Raw genomic sequence first — 20881 nt, forward strand, 5'->3', positions numbered from 1 at the left:
AGCCATCAGAAGATGGACACACTGTGGTCATAAAGGGATGGACATGGTCAGCAACAATACTCAGGTAGGCTGTGGCGTTGACACGATGCTCAATTGGTACTAATGGACCCAAAGTGTGCCAAGAAAATCTCCCCCACATCATTACACCACCACCACCAGCCTAAACCGCTGATACAAGGCAGGATGGGTCCATGCTTTCATGTTGTTGACGCCAAATTCTGACCCGACCATCTGAATGTGGCAGCAGAAATGGAGACTCATCAGAGCAGGCAACGTTTCTCCAATCTTCTATTGTCCAGTTTTGGTGAGTCTGTGTGAATTGTAGCCTCAGTTTCCTGTTCTTAGCTGACAGGAGCGACACCCGGTGTGGTCTTCTGCTGCTGTAGCCCATCCGCCTCAAGGTTGGATGTGTTGTGTGTTCAGAGATGCTCTTCTGCAGACCTCGGTTTTAACGAGTGCTTATTTGAGTTACTGTTGCTTTTCTGTCAGCTGGAACCAGTCTGGCCATTCTCCTCTGACCTCTGGCATAATCAAGGCATTTGCGCCCACAGAACTGCCACTCGCTGGATATTTCCTCTTTTTCAAACCATTCTCTGTAAACCCTAGAGATGATTGTGCGTGAAAATCCCTGCCATCCCTTGCGACACGGTGGCTTAGTGGTTAGCACTGTGGCCTCACAGCAAGAAGGTTACTGGTTTGAGTCCCGGCTGGGTCAGTGGGCATTTCTGTGTGGAGTTTGCATGTTCTCCCCATGTTGGCGTGGGTTTCCTCCACAGTCCAAACACATGCGCTATAGAGAAATTAAAAAAGCTAAATTGTCTGTAGTGTATGGGTGGTTCCCAGTACTGGGTTGCTCTGTAAAACATATGCTGGATAAGTTCTGCTGTGGTGACCCCTGATAAATAAAGGGACTAAGCCGAAGGCAACTTAATTAACTAATAGTTCTAAAAAATGTATATAAAATCGCAGTGACAGGACGAATGCACTGAATAATCTGCAATCATGCCAATTTATTGCATGCATTCATATGTAAAAAACAAACAAAAAAAACTTTTCTCATTATAAACAGAAAATTACTTTTTATTTAAATTACTCACAATTTTGTTCCAAGCGAATTTAACCCTCTACTACACGCATTATGATAAATCTATAAAAAAATATTTATATATTTGACAGTTTTTTTTCTTTCCTTAGAATGGCTTAACTTGGAGGTGCTGTTAATTTTTTTAAGGTACTTTATTGTCCAATCTTGGATCCAACTTAGCCATTTCTAATTGAGATCTTTCCTTATAATTAATAATTTTGTTGCTTTGATTGAATTGGTGTTGCAGTATTATAAGCTTTAACACAGAACTTACAAGACACCTTATACACACTTTCCAACAACTCCTATTCCAACAGCTTTCATTTATTCCATTAGTTTTTGCTGAACATTATTAAAACTTTTTTTTTAAATATTAAAAACATAATATTGTATTATAATGTATACAGTAAATATATTTTCTCCAGTAATGACAAATGTCTAATATATCCAGATGCATCAGAACGATGCAGCTACTTGCTAACAATGTTAATACAGTATTTTTAAACTACATACTATACTACACCTGTCTTATCTGCCTCAGAGCTAACTCACCTGACCTGTCTGCATCACTGCTCTTATCAAATGTCCAGTCTGCATCATTCTCATGGCCACTTAAAACCCATCTCATCCTCACTTTCATCTGCAGGAAGAGCCAGTTCTGTCCTTTTCTTCTTTCACTTACCATAGAACATGGTGGTGCTCGCTAACACACTGTTCCCTGTATTCATATCAAAAGCAGTCTTGCCATTAAAACTACATATTATCAGTAACGGAAATGCCATTAACACGTGACTAATCAACATTATATTACTGGCATTCATGTTGTTATTGGTACAACTTAAAAGTTCACAGCTGACCTTGCTAGCTAGCTAACCCATTGCAATATTGCACAATCCACTATGGCAGTGTTGCCATTTGGCTGCATATACATTTGATCGATTTACAAAAAAATAATTTGATAAAAAATTAGTTGTGATTGCCATCATAACTCACTAGAGGTGATGTTTCAGATTGTTTTGTGGATCTGACATAATTTAATCCTTTGTTTTTACTGACGTTTACATTTGCATTCAGCAACTACTCACAATAAACGCCAGTCTGTCAGAAATCACGCCACAGAAAAACACTGCACGTCATGTGACTAAACCAAAGCATATCATTGTCTACACTAAGGTCTTCTCTTTCCAACTGAAAAAAATTACAATGTTGGTCTTAAAGAAACAGTGGCAGGGAAATGAACAAACATCATGTAGTCGTACAGCAACACCATACAGTAGAGCAGTGGTTCTCAAACTCTGGTTCTCACTTGTGGTACGCGGACTTCCTTCTAGTGGTACGCAGAGGAATTAAATATGTCATGTACATGCTACATATATTTCTAAATTTATCAAAAATGATGTATATATTATGCCATATAGGCTATATTTCTGAGGTAATCTGCCAGGTTTTTAACTGTGCAGAGTTGTAGCTGCTTTACTGGGCCCACCACGCTACTGTATTTCAATACTGCTCGTTTTGGTGGTACTTGGAGAGACCATTTTTTCTAAGGTGGTACTTGATGAAAAAAGATTGAGAACCACTGCAGTAGAGGGTTAATGTTGTTCAGTAAACACACAAGCATTTTCAGAGCTTCATCACACAAAGGTTTTATACTCTCAAAATGTTTTTCTTTTTTTGTAAAGTAAGTGATGAATCTGATCATATCTGCTCACACATGACCAATGACTGTAAAAAATATGGACGACTCGACAGCCCCTTTTCCCATTGAACGCCTTGAGGGCAAAACGCCTGCTTGACAGGCACAAACTGTCGCAAAAGACTGCTGAAATTGGAGCCTTGACATGCGCAGAAGGACTGTCTGATGGAGCCAGAGGAGGAGCCGCGAAAATGAGCGGAGTCGAGCTTCCAACCAAACGCTTTATGTAAAATCAACCACGCCCCCCGAACTTCTCAGCATGCGTTTGCTGTCATATCAACACAGATGGATGTAATAACGTTAACAAATATGAGGGTTTTATATAGGCTATGCAATCGCGCCAGCTCCGGGCTGCAGCGCATAACATACTCGCGGCGTCGCGGGCTGATTCCGGCTCGCAAGCGGCAGCGCCGGCTCGCTCGGCCGCCGCATCTCATCTGGCTCGATTGACTCGGGCTGGAATCGGGCAGTGAGTCCAGGCATCCGGAGTAGGTCCAGCAGAGGTATTCAGTCTGAGGGGCAAGTCTCCGGCAGGCGAGAATCTAGCCGGAACTGGCCCGAGTGTATTTTGCTATCTGGGTGGTTAGGCGTGTATCAGCAAACTAATAAAGCCCGAAAAAAGCCCTGACCTTAGCGAATAAACAATGTTCCACCAGGATCATGTATGTCAGAAACTATAGTTTACTGCTGAACTCGTTTTGTCATGGTAAAATAACACAGAAATCGAATAATAACACTTCAGTCTCCTGCCGAAGCTCAGACGCGCTGCTTTGAGAAACTGTCAATCACAGCTGTCAATCACGATGACACGCCCAGCATTAAATTACTGCTAAAAACAAACTGTTTACAAAAATGAAGATCTGCACCTATTTCAGCACAATAACCAGTGCCTTAATCGACCAGAACCATCTTTCAGGACATTTTATTGCAAGTGTAATAATTTTTTTTTATTTGGGCTCAAGTCTCCTTCATTAACACGGAGGAGGCGGGCTTTATGACTTGTACTGCAGCCAGCCCCTAGGGGGCGATCTAACGGCCGAGACCTTCACTCAAACGCAGGCTTTCTGCACACTTGCACATGACACTATATAGTAGATGCTATTAAACATCGCACCTTCAAACATAAACTTTTATTCTTTCACTTTGCATCTACCAACATAAAAAGTTTTCAGTCAACAAAACAAATATAAGTATTCATCTCATCATATCATTGTATTTTGTCAACAAAAAGCACCTTAAATGTGTCATTTCTCCTTTATCCCAGACTCAATAAAGTAGTTTGAAAAAGCAGCAAAACAGTTATTTAAAATGTGCTGAAACAACACAATTCTTGAATTTTTTTTTAGGAACAACTTAATTGTTTGACGGTCAATCAACTTAAAATTGCAAAAACCCCTAAGGTAGCTTTAATCAATTTGCGTTGAGACAAGATTGTGTGGAACCAAGCATTTTTTAAAGATCTTCATGCTATCCCTAAACAAATCAATTAAGTTTAATTGAGTTTACAAATGTAAGTAGATTAAACATAAAACAATTAAGTTATCCCCCCCCCCCCACACACACACAAAAAAAAAAACACAAGAATTGTGTTTCAGCTCAATTTAAATAAGTAGTTTGCACGAGCAGCAAACATAATGTGTTGGAGCAAAAGTACACTTATTTTATCATATTCAGGCATGCATTTCCAAATTTTAGCTGTCAATAAATGAAACGTGTTATTATCTTGTTTTAAGTGTGTATACAGGAAGCTCAGGTCACAAAATGAGGAAAGATCAGCACTTCAATGGCCTTTCTGTCCAGAGGAAAATGTGGAAAAGCTTTATATCTGCATCGTTCCTCACTCCATCGCGATCAATAATGCAGAGGTGCGTCCATTAGCAGACGTGTTGCTGAAACGCATACATTATACACTGAGCTGTAGTCAAAAACAACACCTGAGAATGACTCTGGAAGCATAACTGATCAGTTATTAGCATGTATGTCGGTTCTCGTTTACTTCAGGCACTCTCAATCACGTCACCTGTGGGAGGAAAAACACAATCTTAGCTGGAATTTGACCAAAAAAAGCAAAGATGAGGGCTGATTTGTTCGTTTAACATCAAATGCACACAGTTCTCAGCTTCTGATTAAAGCATGTATAATGTTATGTTCTTTGTATTTAACAAATTTGACATGCACTCTATTTTATAACACAAGCAGTACTGTGCACAAACACTACTAATTTTATTATTGATCTTCTTGAGCACTTAATGTAAAGCTGTTTTAATGCTGAAAGTGAGTTTTAGCATTAATAAATGTTGTGGTCAGTGTAATAGCATTACTTTATACATTATCTAATAAAATTGCATCATTACAGTATTGATGGTAAATGATTCTCTAGTTATAAAAAAGAGGTTTATATTTTAGCATATATGATGCTGCTCCTCATTTACTTCAGGCACTCTCGTACTGCAGACACAATGTCGTCAAAAATCACGTCTCTGTTTTCCTTTGTAACCTGTGGGAGGAAAAACACACCAACTTAGCTGGAATTTTACCAAGGATGAGGGCTGATTGTTGGCTTAACATTAAACGCACACAGTTTAAGTTCTGACTAATGCATTGACATAATGTTTACCCCTCTGTTTGACCTCAAAAACATTTGGAAAAGTTGACATTTTCAGATCCCCAAAGTGGTGTCAATGACTGGCATAAACCATTTCCATTGTGTTGCATAAAAGAGTACTAGTCTCTATCAAACTGTGTATTTCAAATATATAATCTTATTTACAATTCAAATGCATTATTTTTAAATTTGGAATATCTATCTATCTATCTATCTATCTATCTATCTATCTATCTATCTATCTATCTATCTATCTATCTATCTATCTATCTATCTATATATATATATATATATATATATATATATATATATATATATATATATATATATATATCAGGGGTGGCCAAACTTTTTTTTTTTTATGAAGGGCCTAAATCCGAGTTTGATGCTTGATTGAGAGCTGTTGGCCCAAAGTAAATATAGCAAACTGTATTACATTAAAGTTGGCATGGGTAATTTCCTAATTTACTTCATAATATTTATAAATAGAAAAAACACTTCATCAGTATTTACGAATGCATTCTAAATTCATTTATTCATTCATTTTCTTGTCGGCTTAGTCCCTTTATTAACCCGGCGAAGCCACAGCTGAATGAACCGTTCATTTATTTAGCACATTTTTATGCAGTGCATGGTCTTTCAGCCGCAACCCATCTCTGGGAAATATCCATACACACATATTCTCACACACACACTCATACATACGGACAATTCAGCCTACCCAAATCACCTGTACTGCATGTCTTTGATCTGTGGGGGAAACCGGAGCACCCGGAGGAAACCCACGCGAACGCAGGGAGAACATGCAAACTCCACACAGAAACACCAACTGAACCGAGGATCAAACCAGCGACCTTCTTGCTGTGGGGTGACAGCACTACCTACTGCGCCACTGCGTCGCCCTGCATTCAAAATTTTTTATGTATATTATTTAAACTTTATTACAATAAAACCATTTAGAAAAACAATTTAAAAAGTCAAAAACAAAGGAATTCAAAGCCGAATACACTAGTCATGCTGAACCTGCCTTTGCCTTGATTTGCACGCTGATGTCTTCTGCTTTGTGCCCTATTCGTTAAGTGACAGTATTGTTGTACATTTTTTTTTAAATCTGATTCATGTACAACATTTATTTAAAACATTTCAGTTTGCTTTTTTGTAGCTCAACAAACAAACAAACAAACAAACAAACAAACAAATAAATAAACAAAAAACAAACAAACAAAAGGTTACATTAATATAGGAATGAGGCATTGCTCAACCCTACCCATAAATTTTCCTTCTGGTGGGCCAAATTAAAGGATACAAAGAAGGAATTCCCTGCCTTTGCACATTCGCCAGATGGACTCGATTTCCAATTTTTAATCTCGGAAAAATGTTTTTGTTTAGGATAGCTTTAAATGATTTGCTGGTTTAATATTAAGTTGATTGTTTTTTTTTTCCTGCTTGTATTTTTATATGTTGTGCTTGTGATCTGCTGTTAGGTGTCCTTGAGTGCTTTGAAAGGCGCCTGTAAATAAAAGTTATTATTATTATTATTACAAAAAGCCAACTTTGGCCCGCGGGCCCTAGTTTTGGCATTTCTGACAATATATCAGACAATATTTGGCAAGCCAGACATGTATCACTTTAAACTACTACAAATGTCAATAAAAGTCACTTTTTCCTCATCAGGTCAAAGTCCTATAATTCAATTCAAAAGCAAAAGTGAGAAAAAAACAGATGTGAAACTGTCAATATACAGATATTTTTTACAGTGTGAGTACACTTAAGTCAGTTGAAATTAACAAGTGTGGTTTATTCATCCATTCATTCATTTTAAGCCGCCTTTCTGGGGCCAGGTCCCTAGGTAGGCATCCAGGAGGCATCTGAAACAGATGCCTGAGCCACCTCAGCTGACTTCTCACGAAGTAGAGGGGCAGCGGCTCTACTCCGAGCTCTTCCCAGGTGACAGAGCTCCTCACCCTATCCATAAGAGTGCCCCTTGCCGCCCCTCTAAAGGAAACTCATTTCAACCGCTTGTATCCGAGATCTTTTCCTTTCAGTCACGATCAAAAGCTCATGACCATAGGTGAGAGTAGGAACGTAGAATGTGGTTTATTTATAAACTAATTTCGGGAGAAGCATGTGCTTATGATCAACACGGCTGGCACCTCATTAGCTCCGTAATCTGCCTTGTTAGATGATTCCGGAAGCATTATAAATAACCAGAGTTTTTCACTCCAGTTATCTTCGTCCTGAAGCTTTCCCCCCTTCCACCCCTACTTCCCACCCCTTTTTTTCCAGATAGGGCAACACGGTGACAAAGTGGTTAGCACTCACAGTAAGAACACCACTGGTCCAACCTCCTATCGGGCCGGTTGGTGTTTCTGTGCAGAGTTTCCATGTTCTCCCCGTGTTCGCGTAGGTTACCCTTGGGTTCCCCAGTTTCCTCCCACCATCCAAAAACATTCACCATAGCCAATCGACTAAACCAAATTATCACCCAAGACAACCCTAGTTTACACTTACACAGCGACAAGCAGGGGATTTCTCGAGACCTACCTGAGCTCAAACTCCCCTCTCGCCCTTCTAACAGGGGGAGCCCCGGGCTTGAGGATATTACGAGCTTGGAGCTCTCTCCCGGGACAGCATGCCAATTACGCTATATTAATTAACAGCTAAGTGTGAACTCTTAAATGTTCTAGTTTTTTTCTGGAGTGTCAGCATCTTGGGACCCTTGCTGTCTATGGAGGATATGACAGCTCCAGGATTACATCTAAAATTTCTTAATATGAGTTCAGAATGGGGACTTCAGAGGAATGAAACAACATGTATTAACAGAATTTTCCTTTTTTTGGGTGAACTAACTAACTAACTATTTATTGTGAGCTGTGTCTGTGTGGAAGGTTTCAGTAATGTAAATGCTGTTTTTACTGTGAATATCTTGACGTCTGCTCTGCTGCGCAGCTCCTCCACCAGCGCCAGTGGTTTTCCTTTAGGAACAGGGATTGTGCCGAGGACTGAGCAGGAGGATTTCTCCAGAATCTGTCTCACGGCTCGGATAAACGGCTGGCTGAACATCTCCATCTTCCCTACCTCGTCCATCACAAACAGCTGCTTTCCACTTCCCTCCTGCATCTGATCCAGAGACAGAAGATCCAGAAACTCAAGTCTGAGCATGAGGTTTGATGTTTAGCTTGTCTTCATTATTGGAAAAGTTGATTTATTTTTTATTTAGTCATTATAGTTGACTATAAAAATAATTTATAAAAATACAATATTTACAAAACTGAAATAAAAAATGTACCAAAAGTACAAAAAAAGTGTAAAAGTTTTTTAAAATATAACAGAAAAAAGCATGATAGTATTTACAATAATAAAGGCAAAAAGGCCAAAAATAAATCTAAAAAAAAAAAAAAAAAAAAAATATATATATATATATATATATATATATATATATATATATATATATATATATATATATATTCATGTTCAAAAAACGGTGTGCTCATTTATGTTGAGCACTCTATATTTTGTTTTGTTTTTTATAAATTTGTGAAACTAAAACTATATTTTTTTTCTCAAAAATTGCTCAATTATATCATGCTCCGTTTTATTTAAGCTGTTTATATTATCCACCCTTAGACAGTACATACGTTTCTGAAAAGAGGAAGGGCGAGACTCTCAAAGGACTGGAGATCCACCACATACTGGCCAACTCTGTATTCACGTCCACCAGCGGCAGATCCAGAGCTGAGGTCAAACACACACAGAGAGAGAAAGAGAGGGTGTGTGTGTGTTAGGGATGGACAAGGTAAATTAAAAATATATGACAACATTGTCAGGTATTTATTTTGACAACGACATTAGTGATGATGTCCTTCATAAGCATCCACTGAGAGCAGTGTTGGGCGTATTTGTAACTAGTTACTGTAATTAGATTACTTTTGTGCAGAAAAAGTGAAGGCGTTACTTTTCATTTTCAGATAATGTAATGTAAATTCAAAAACAAATTCAACAGTTCTGGATCAATCAATTAAGAGAAGCAGAGTAATTAAGTAGATTTAACATCCTTGCGAAGCATGCAATGAAACATGAGGGTTCACATTTTTACTACTAAAATTCCATGACTTCTAAGACTTTCAAGTAAATTTTCATGACTTTCAGGCCAGCTTCCAGCCTCCACCGCTGAGACTGCAGCTCTGCACAAGACTTTTGGCCAGCGGAGAAATTAAAACGGTCGTGCCGAACTGAGTCTGGTTCTTTCAAGGTTTTTTTTCTTCACTCTCCTATTGGTGAAGTTTTTTTTCCCTCTCCGCTGTCGCCACTGGCTTGCATGGTTCAGGATCTGAAAAGCTACACATCGATAAATTTGCTCTTCAGTGTTTGAACTCTCAGTAATGATTTTAAACCACACTGAACTGAGCTAAACTGAACTGAACTTAAACACTAAAAACTGAACTACCCTGATCCAGTTACTATGACCATTTATGTGAAGCTGCTTTGACACAATCTACATTGTAAAAGCGCTACACAAATAAAGCTGAATTGAATTGAAATAAATGTTTCATGCAATGTCTACATATGCATGATAAAAAACAATACATGTTAAATTTTATTACAGCATATCATAAAACACGCAGCAATCTATTCTATTTAGGTTCAGCTTGTATTTATATCTATGTAAAATTTATTTTAGATAATGCTTATGTAACGGGGGGCAGCTAGTAAGTAAACGCACTCCTCTGATCTCTAAAGGTGCTCTAGCTACAGCCATGGTCTTTAGCCTCCCATGAAGAAGGACTCTAGTTCAAACTCAGCTTGGAGCGGGTCGGGTGGTTTAGGACTGGTAGGGTTACACTTACATCGCACTAATAATGTGAGAGTATGTGATTGGCCAAGGACAGAAAATAGTAAAGACAACTAACCTATATTCGAGTATAGAAATCTGTTTTCCAAAACTTTGTGGGTTTTTCTGTTTTTCCAAAACTTTTCCAGGCCTGGAAAGTGCCATGTCAAAATTCCATGACTTTTCCAGGTTTTCCATGATCATATGAACCCCTAAATATTTGTCATTGCTATGAAATGTCTTGTGTTTTGATGTTTGTTTATAGTTTTTAAAGTGTTACATTTTATAATAAAGCTAAAATGTCATGTTTGGTTCAGATTTAAGACAATCTCAGATTCTATTGTCCATGAGGCATTAAGTCTAATATGTGGTGCATTTAAACGTTGATTTTTAAAAAAAGAATATATATATATTTTTACATTTAGTCCGGTAATTAAACAACTTCAGTAACTGAGTTACTTTTCAAACATTGTAATTAAAAATGTAATTTAAATACAATAAGGTGATTAGTTATTAGATACTTTTTTCTCTGACTGCGGGCATACTTGCACTATGCTATCATAAATTGTGCCCAGGCCCATTTACCGGATTGTTTGAGAAGTGTGAGTGCTCTGAATCGGGCTCAGGCGTGGTTCAGTTGGCCGGCCCTGGCCTGGATGGACGAAGGTGTGCCAGAGCGCGGTTCACTGAGTGCACAGTGCGCCTGAGCCCGAAACTAAAGACGAGACGTGACTTTTAAGGGACTGTTTCATACGGATTAAATAATCATTCTTACTGTTTAATGAACGCAAACTGTCGTAGTTTATTAAACCCCTCACTGCACAACAGCTGCACCTTCAGCAAACCTCATAATTCCTGCAGCACGAGGACTTTATAATTGTTTATGAGGGTCAAAAGTGGCTGATCTGTTAGCCAAAATGTTTGAGTGTGTGTGTCACCGCATCCCAAACGACTAAACCGGCATAGCTAAAGAAATCTCCGCTGTGCTGAGCGAGAGTGCTTACTGAATAACGCATCATCGATGATGTAAGCGTGCCCAGGCCTGAATATAATGTGAGTGTGGGCCGTCGGGGGAGATGGGAGGGGGGGACAAGCGTGCTTTGGACCGGTTCAAGTCAACTGTACACAGTGTAAGTACGCCCTGAGAGACAAAACAAGTCATGTATAAAAAGAGAAACGTATTAATTTTCACATTTTTTATTTTACCTGACCCTGGACAGACGTCCTCGATCTCCGCTGACCGTCACCACATCAAACCCCACTCTCCTGCCGTGCTCGCGCACCTCCTCAGTGTAGAAACCACTGACTGACAGACCCGACAGGGCATCACACACCTTCTTCACCAGAGTGGTCTTACCCACACCTGCAGTATGTAAAACAGGCCCCAATGTTGTTCAACCTTAAATCGAAATGAAAGACCGTGTAACCGCTAGCACAGTCAAGATCAGTAGGCAAGCGCAGAACCGTCATTAAAAATATGAGTTTATTTTACCCCAGTATTTTCAATGGAGTTTCTGCGCTTCTCTGCTAATCCTGACTGCGCTAGCGGTCTTTCATCTCATTTAACACTTGAACAACAAAATAAATGCTTAAGTCTATTAAACTGAATATATTATAATTTCATCACAACATTGATGCTGTAAAAGGAACCTTATGTTATTGAAAACAGTCACATTAAGCTTCACCGGAAGTTCATCATTGGCTGAAAAACACTAGCTGTGCATATAGCCATTAAGAAATATATCAGTTACTTTAATTGTTACACCAAGGACACAAGATTCCCTTAAATATTTACTAGATGATAATAGACGAAAGCCTGTTTATAATCCTGTTCGTACGCAAGATGGAAAATGCTGTGATAATCTAGTATAACACTGGTTGCTTGGGTCAGTGGTCAGGACTGCTGCGCTTAATTTGCATATCAAAGTACTTAGCTAACAAGGGGGCTACGCTTGTTTGTTTTATTGTTCATTATTATATCCCTTATATAAGTGTTACATAAATAAGCTTATTATTATTATATATTATTATAATAGTAATACAAAAACATGTTAAACGAATCATGCATGTCATCTCTAGATATTCGCGTTTAAACACATTTCCATGGCAACCGCCACATAGCTAGATTCAAAGCTCGGCGTAGATAAAATGCAGGAGATTTGGGATTGCTTCGTAAATTCAGGATTCATTTTTACCGGGAACTCCAGTCAGAAACACGTGCTTCATCGTGAACAGATTTATCCTGCTGCTTTCGTTTAGGTCAGGATCGCGCATGTAAACATCATGCTGCACAGCTCCACTTCCGGGAGCAGGAATATGACGCAGGCGTAGAGGGACGCAACCAAATGCTATAAATAAACCTTGAATTTAATTTATCCAGTGAAAGGAGTGGTTAAACATTGTTAAAGACATGGAATCTACGTGTACTTTTTGTGAATTAGAGGAATCGATTAAACATATATATTGTTTGAATGAACATACACATAAATGTTTTGGTTTGATGTTGAATATCCTATATTTAAAGTTACAAAATTAAAAATTCAGTTTTCTTGTAAAGAATTTTTTTTTGATTTACAATAATAATAACAAAACTTTGGAGCATAATTTGTTTATTAATTTAATGATAATATATGGGAAGTACCATATACATAAACAAAAATATTTATTTGTTTAAAATAGATTTTAAGCATTATATTAAAAATAAAAAAGCTATAAGAATGTATGCAATTTTGGAATCCTTTTCTTATACTTTTTTTTGTAATTTCTATATCCCGTAATTGTATTTTTTATTTAATTACAAAAATTACTACTGATTTGCTCCTTTGATGTAAAAAAAATGTAAACATTGTATTCCTCATTTTTTGTATGCTATCGTTCTTGTTATGAAAAAAAAAAAAAAAAAAAAAAAAAATATATATATATATATATATATATATATATATATATATATATATATACCTTGAAAGAGACTTTGGTGCAATTCATAACTTACAAATAAGGGAAAGCACACATTATTTGAGCAAGATTGTATTTCTCCCACCCAAGGACATTAAATCATCTGCTATTTTTATGAAAGAAAACTAATATCTAATATCTAATATGTCAAAAAGATTGTATATAATATTTAATATATCTACTTCTAATATGTCAAAAAAAAAAAAAATTGCACGCACATCCCTCGTAACTGGGTGCTGAGCCAAAAAACGCAATAGGTGTAAATTATATATCCAATAAAGGCAGCAACACAAAGCTCCAAAAATACAAATTTATTAAATTATTTTCTTATTAAAGGCTGACACATAGCGTGTAACGTTTCGAGCCACATGGTCTGATGAAGAGCCGTGTGGCTCGAATTGTTACACGCTTTGTTTCAGGCTTTTTAATTGAATAAATTTCCCTTTTTGGAGCTTTGGTGTTGCCGCCTTTAATGAATATATAATTTGTGAAATACCAGTCATCAGATAATTCAGTAGAGTTAAGTTAACTGAGAATATACCCCTTCCACCCGAGCAAAATAAATAATCAGCTTTTATTTGATCGCTAAACTGCATGTTTTATTTATGCATTTATACAGTAACACGTCACGTAATAATTCAGTTTATATAATTATTTGCATACTTTTTTTTCTTAAAATAATACTACAGAAAACAATCAAGCTTTGTACACTTGAAATCAGCAGTGAGAATAACAATCTATAAATTAGCGTAAATGATATAAATCAAATATTATTTTCCTCCTGTTGTCATTACAAAATGACCATTTGAATTGTAGCCACTATACTATTTTATTTCTTATAAATAAGCTTTTCACATTTTCTCTTTATCTATAAATATGTGTAAAATGTATATTATACAACATTACCATTATATCTAAAGATTAAAGCATTGGTTTTGTATACTAAGTATAAGACATCTAATTTAAAATACATTTTATAAGCAAATATTAGCTCAATATAATTAACTTTCCCTTTTTAATAAATACTGAATGTAATACTGCTTTGCACACATGTGGATTTAAGTTTAGACACAGCTGTGTTTATTGCTTTAATAAAATTGTGGATTTGCCACAAATACCAAAAAATATAAAAAATATCTGTTGACCCAGAAAATATGTATTTGTACAAAGAAACAACACAATTATCTGGGAACCAATAAATGCATTATATGAAACAATGTAAAACTGTGAAAAACGTATTCAAATTGAACAATAAAAAAAATGAGAGGGGTCTGTTGCAATCAGAGCTGCATCCAATGCTTTTTAATGCGCTTACCTAACCTCACCCCTAACCCTACCCCTCATGGTGACATCATTAGCTCCATTGAGTGCATTGTGTCTGAGATTGCATTTCTGAGCGATGCAATCTCAGCTTGCATCATAAAGGCTGCATCCAGATACTATTGATAAAAACAGATTTTCAGGTGCAGTCTTAAAGGAACAGTGCACTCACTCAAAACTGGAAAGTCGGTCGTCATGTTACAAAACACTTTCTTCAGTTAAGCCAAAGTCCCTTTAATGTATTCTATAGTCTTTGGTTGAACACAAAATAAGATATCCTGAAGAATGCTGAAAACAGATACCCATTGATTTCCATTTGTTTTTCCTAATATAATGCAAGTCAACATTCTTTAAAATATCTTCTTTTGTGTTCAACAGAAAAAAAAAGAAACTCTTAAAAGATCTGAGAGTGATTTAATAGTGAACAAACCTCCACTTTTTGGGTGAACTGTGCCTTTAAATCAGATTGTATATCCTGGAAGTTTATTGACCACCAATTCTGAAATGTGATAGCAATGCTCATCTAGTCCCAATGTATCCCGTTCCTCTTCGTCCTCCTGTTTCTCTGACACCAAAACAGATTTCATCACTGCTTTATAAGAGGCTCTAAGTCCTCTGGCTTAAAGGGACAGTGCACCCAAAACTGAAACCCTGTCACTTGTTCCAAACCTGGCTGAGTTTCTTTCTTCTGCTGAACACAAAAGCAGATAGTCTGAAGAAATCTGGAAACCCATTCATTTCCATTTTGTTCGTCCTACTATAACGAAAGTTAAGATCATTCTTCAAAATATCTTCTTTTGTGTTCAACAGAAAAAAAGAAACTCCTAAAAGATTTAAGGGTTACTAAATAGTGAACTAACTTCCACTTTTTGGGTAAACTGTCCCTTTAAATTAAATCATCACAGTGTCTCCTGGAAGTTTGTTGACCACCAATTCTGAAATGTGATAGGAATTCCCATCTCAAGAGATCCCAAGTTATCCCCGCTCCTCTTCATCCTCCTGTTTCTCCGACAACAAAACAGACTTCAGCACTGCTTTATTAACGGCTAAGTCCTTTAGCTTAAAGGGACAGTGCACCCAAAACTGAAAACTCTGTCACTTGTTCCAAAACTGCTTGAGTTTCTTTCTTCAATTGAACACAAAAGCACATTGGACAGCCATTTATTTCCATCTGTTTTTCCGACTATAATGAAAGTCGAGAACATTCTACAAAATATCTACTTTTGTGTTCAACATTTGTGACTACATAGTGAACAAATTTCCATTTTAGAGTGAACTGTCCCTTTAAATCAGATCAACACAATCCAGTCAGTGTATATCCTGAAAGCTTGCTGACGACCAATTCTGAAATGTAATAGCAATTCCCATCCAATCCCAGAGATCCCAATTTATACCGCTCCTCTTCATCCTCCTGTTTCTCTAAAAACAAAATAGACTTTAGCACTGCTTTATTAACACCTAAGTCCTCTGGCTTTAAGGTACAGTGCACCCAAAACTCCCAAAAACCCATTGATTCCCATTTGTTTTGCCTCATATAATGGAAGTCGGGAACATTCTTCAAAATATCTTCTTTTTGTGTTCAACAGAAAAAAAGAAACTCAAAAGATCTGAGAGTGAACTGTCCCTTTAAATTAGATTCTCATAGTGTATATCCTGGAAGTTTGTTGACGACCAATTCTGAAACGTGATAGCAATTCCCATCCAGTCCCAGAGATCCCAATTCATCCAGTTCCTCCTCATCCTCCAGTTTCTCGGATGACAAAACAGACTTCAGCAGTGCTTTATTGGCAGCTACATCCTCTGGCACTTTCCCAAATCTCATGTCCTGTTCAGTAGAGTCGAAGCTTTCAGATCTTCCAAACGTCCTGCAGACCGAGGGAGTGTTTGGCCCACTCATCTGTGACCGGGGCCTGCCAGCGGACACCTCATCTGAGGACACGCTCAGAGCTGAAGTCTGAAGACGCGGCCGGATGATGTGTGTGCTTTTGAGGGAACGTTGAGGAGATTTTTCAGCTCTGGCAGGAACTGGAAGAGCTTTACTGGAAGTGCTGGAGCCGCTGTGTGTTTTCTGTCCGCCTTTCTCTGGTTCTGGACTGCTGAAAATGTCAGGTGTGTATCCGCCAGTTGTGTTTACGCTTGTGAAGTCGTCTTGATACTCGAAGGAGATGCTATTCGGATGATTATAACTGCTCGGTCTACTGTCGTCTTTGAAACTTGTGAAACCTGGATTGTTTATGGTTGATGAGGTCGAATTCTGACTTGGGATACGAACTTTTTGGTTCCTCTCAATCGATGAATCTTGACTTTCTTTTAAACTCGTGCGTATTTCCGATTTTGGCTTTATTTTAAAAGTGCTCATTGCTGTCTGCACATCTTCATCTAATCGAACGCCTCTGCTGACTGCCTTCCGAACACGTTTATGATCTGATATCTTCGTTTTGTTCGTCCGCTCTTGTTTAACCTCTTGATATTCAATGCATTCGTGCTGTTTGGTGGGACTTGATTTGACCATCTTGAGCCTGAGACGAAAAGTGTTTGTTAATCCATATTTAAGCTTCCTCTTGGGTGACTTTTCTTCATTTTTCTTTACAGATTTGACGATGCTTCCTTTTATCCTGCTTCGGCCAGGTCTTTGTTTAGGACTGGTTTTCTGATTCTCTAATTTTTGTTTTGGTTCTGGTGTGTATAACCATGCCATGTGGGGATGGATTGGTAACGGCTGCTGATGTGGTGTCTGGATGTTAAGCTGTGATAGTTCCACTAGTAAAGCGTTCAGGAGTGGTAACTGTCTAATGACGTCCAGGAGCGGAGCTGAGTCAGTCTCTTTATGCGGAGGCTTTGGAGTTGAATGTAACTTACTCAGTCTGTCCTTTTCTGGAAATTCATGCATGTCAGATGATTCTTCCTCATCGTTTACATCTTCTGGATCCTCTATATTGAGACTCTCCATTGCTGCAAGTAACCCAGTGACGCCTGACATAGGAAAACAATGTTATTATTTGAAATGGAACTTTTGCATGTGTTGTATTTAGTGCTGGGATCCACACATAAGCCCCTTTCACACAGTGATACCGGTAAATATCTGGAAAATTTCCGGAACGACTTTACTGGTATATTCAAAAAAGCGCTGTTCACACAGGCGAGGACGTTACGGAAATTTTCCGGAAAAGAGCATTCACACATCCATTCCAAAATAGCGGTAAATTCTGACATCATTCACCACAAATGAGCTTTAAACGGCTGCGCTTGTATTTGTAAACATTTGACTACATCACAAACTCTGTGGATGATCAATATTGTGAACAACTTTCGCAGGATCACTTTCGCATGTCGAGATGTTCATAATATGTGCGTGTGCAGGCGCTCACAGGCTGTTTCACAGGCACACGCAAAGCTTGAAGGTAAACAAACAACGGCTTATCATAAGCATCTCATCGATGATTATTTACACAGTTGGCATTAAGAAGAACATATAAACGTGATCTGACTAACTTCTAGCAGCTAAATGTGTCTGGAAAAATATTCCAAGGCTTTTATTCTCACAAACCGCGCGGACGTAAATGCGTCTGACTGTTGTGATTGGCTAAAGCAGACGTCTCACGTCAGCACGTTCTAGACGTGCACGCGCTTATTACGGCAATCTTTTTTCTGCATTCACACAGCGCAGCATTCCGGCAAATTGCCGGTAATGTTACAACTTCTCTTTCCGGAAAATAGCCAGAACGAGTTTACCGGTATTTTCAAAAAGGACCTGTTCACACATACAAGCTTTCCGGAAAATTGCCGGCAATTTACCGGAAAGGTCTGTATGTGTGAAAGGGGCTATAGAAACCAAAACTGTCCAAAACCATTTTGTTACATAGATATATAATACGAACAATATATACTTTTAAATATGTGTGTTTTATATTTAAATATATAAATATTTATTCATAAATAGTATTCATAAATGGATAATTAATACACTCTCTCTCTCTCTCTCTCACACACATACACACACACACACACTGTCAAAACAAACTTTATTTGGGATGCAATTAAATTTTTGTGTTTTTTTGTGTGTTTTGTATCATGCTTGATGCATCAAACTTGTATTTATTATGTCAAAAAGTAAAATATTGAAGAAAGGACAGACCCAAACTGACCAAAAATTTAAATTAGGTGCAGTTTCTAATATTTATATATCATTCTGGACCACAAGACCATCTTACTCTACGTTGCACAGGTAAACATGTAGCAAATCCCAAAGTTACATTGTATGAGTCAAAATATTAAATGTGAAAATCTTTAGAGAATTAATTCATTTTCATTTGTAAAAGTACCAATTTTATTTTTTATAAGTGATATGCACGGCTAGGAGAAGTGATTTTCTCAGTATTTAGATGGCAGACATTCAGTTATATTGTCATATCTTTGCCAAATAATGTCTTAAAAACCATACATAAATGGAAAGATAATTTACTCAGCTCTCAGAACATAAAAAATGTAAGACATTTAATAAACTAAAAATAAAAATTTTGCTGAGGGAAAAAGTTTTTTTGCTTAAAAGTTCAAATGTGATGATAGCTTGTAATGTAAATAAATGAAAAAATCTGTCAGAATAATAAAGTACTGCTATTAATGCTGACCAAAATCAATAATTAATATTCCACCATATTTACCATTAACCATTAGTATAAATGTATTTAAATGCTTAGTTTTAATGGAAATAATTACAATGAAGAATGAGAAATTATCTATCTATCTATCTATCTATCTATCTATCTATCTATCTATCTATCTATCTATCTATCTGTTATTCTATCTATCCATCCATCCATCCATCCATCCAACCATCCATCCGTCTAACTTTCTATCTATCTATCTATCTATCTATCTATCTATCTATCTATCTATCTATCTATCTATCTATCTATCTATCTATCCATCCATCCATCCATCCATCCATCCATCCATCCATCCATCCATCCGTCTAACTTTCTATCTATCTATCTATCATCTATCTATCTATCTATCTATCTATCTATCTATCTATCTATCTATCTATCTATCTATCTATCTATCTATCTAACTTTCTATCTATCTATCTATCTATCTATCTATCTATCTATCTATCTATCTATCTATCTATCTATCTATCTATCTATCAGTTCATCCTGAAAAATGTAAAGATTTTTACAGATTTTTAATTTTAAGATTTAATTAATTTAAAAGATTTAAAAGATTTTAATTAATAGAACTATATTAAAGCCTTTTACTTGTTTAAAAAAATGTATGGTAGATTATATTCCGCATGCTTTTTTTTCATTCATTCTGACAAACAATACACCTTTAATTAATGCGTCAAATACAACACTTCATAAGATTAAAATCCTACTTTTCCTCTCCTGCTGGCTGTTCTTGGAGCAGTAAAACAGTGGTGGAGGGCAGAAAGTGGTGTATTCCTGTGCATCCTCAGCCCACGACACACACTGTTCAGCCCGCTCTGTCTGAGTATAAGCTGGAACCCCACACTCCTTCGCTTCAGATATCACTATATCAGTAGGCTGCCCATCAAGGCTTATTTCTTGAGAGATAACACTGTGCTTCTCCTCTACTTTTGGTGGGATCTCCTCTTCATTTTCACACTTTAGCTGATGCTCTTCTTTCCCACAAGTCACGCCGACCTCATAGACTCTGCTATCAGGGATATGAGGAATCAAATGAGCTCCTAAACTCACTATTTTATATGCTAGAGAGATGACACCTATGCTGCTTCCCATCAGGTTGCAGATTGGGCTGCTCAGTCTCTCTCCATAAGCAGCAGGAGTGTTAATACCATGTTTTCTCACATCCACTTTAATCCTCTCCGTCACTTTGGCCAGGGAAATCAAAGAGCTGCCAATAAGTCTGGGAATCTCGTCTTTTACATCGAGCACCATTGCATAGAGAGGAGTGTTGAGGAGATGAGTGTGTAATGAATCCAGATTGATCTTGAACAGACATGATTTCCCTTTATGGAAGGTGTATTTAAAGTTGTCTCCGTCGTCTGGATGAGATAAAGCCTCGGGTGACACACAGAGATCAGCATTGCCTGATTTTGATGGATCTTCTCGTCCTGAATGGTAGATTAGTAATGTGGGGAAATCCAACAAGCGGATTCCCACTGCAGGATCCAAAACAGTGCCACGAGAACCGCCGAAGCGAACGTAGTCAATCACCAGTTCCAGCGAAAAGAGAGTTTCTTGCGTTGGTGGCATGTTCCTTCGTGTTGGAGTAGAAGAAAACGCATTTATATACGTGTTGATATTAAAATATAGATTATTTTTAGGCTAAACGTAACGGAGATTTATGCCAACGTCGGAAGCGAGCGTCGCATCACCTAGCAACGATACCGTCTCAGGTTTGATA

At 37.5% G+C, this 20881-nt stretch overlaps 2 protein-coding genes and 1 long non-coding RNA gene across 7 annotated transcripts in view; 1 reads left to right on the top strand and 2 right to left on the bottom strand.

Moving 5' to 3' along the window:
• LOC147841212 (uncharacterized) overlaps positions 1-20881 on the top strand; it is a 1204737-nt gene that overhangs the window by 330254 nt on the left and 853602 nt on the right. The gene's annotated exons all lie outside the window — the stretch shown is intronic.
• On the bottom strand, positions 3891-12534 carry ntpcr (nucleoside-triphosphatase, cancer-related). Of its 5 annotated transcripts, none has more exons than XR_015505087.1 (7): positions 12412-12534; positions 11423-11579; positions 9024-9120; positions 8302-8505; positions 5213-5277; positions 4560-4800; positions 3891-4475 (listed from the first exon to the last, which is right to left on the bottom strand). XR_015505087.1 is itself a non-coding variant. In NM_001003463.2 (7 exon segments), coding segments are annotated over 6 exon segments (558 nt in total). In that variant the 5' UTR covers positions 12443-12482; the 3' UTR covers positions 3892-4468; positions 4553-4796.
• Positions 14889-20854, bottom strand: map10 (microtubule associated protein 10). The gene is made up of 2 exons (XM_087279830.1): positions 19869-20854; positions 14889-17464 (listed from the first exon to the last, which is right to left on the bottom strand). Exons 1-2 carry the CDS (start codon positions 20728-20730, stop codon positions 16131-16133), a joined length of 2196 nt encoding a protein of 731 aa, XP_087135956.1. The 5' UTR covers positions 20731-20854; the 3' UTR covers positions 14889-16130.

This window comes from Danio rerio, chromosome 13 (assembly GCF_052040795.2).
Source record: "Danio rerio strain M-AB ecotype USA chromosome 13, GRCz13ab, whole genome shotgun sequence".
NCBI classification, from domain to species: domain Eukaryota; kingdom Metazoa; phylum Chordata; class Actinopteri; order Cypriniformes; family Danionidae; genus Danio; species Danio rerio.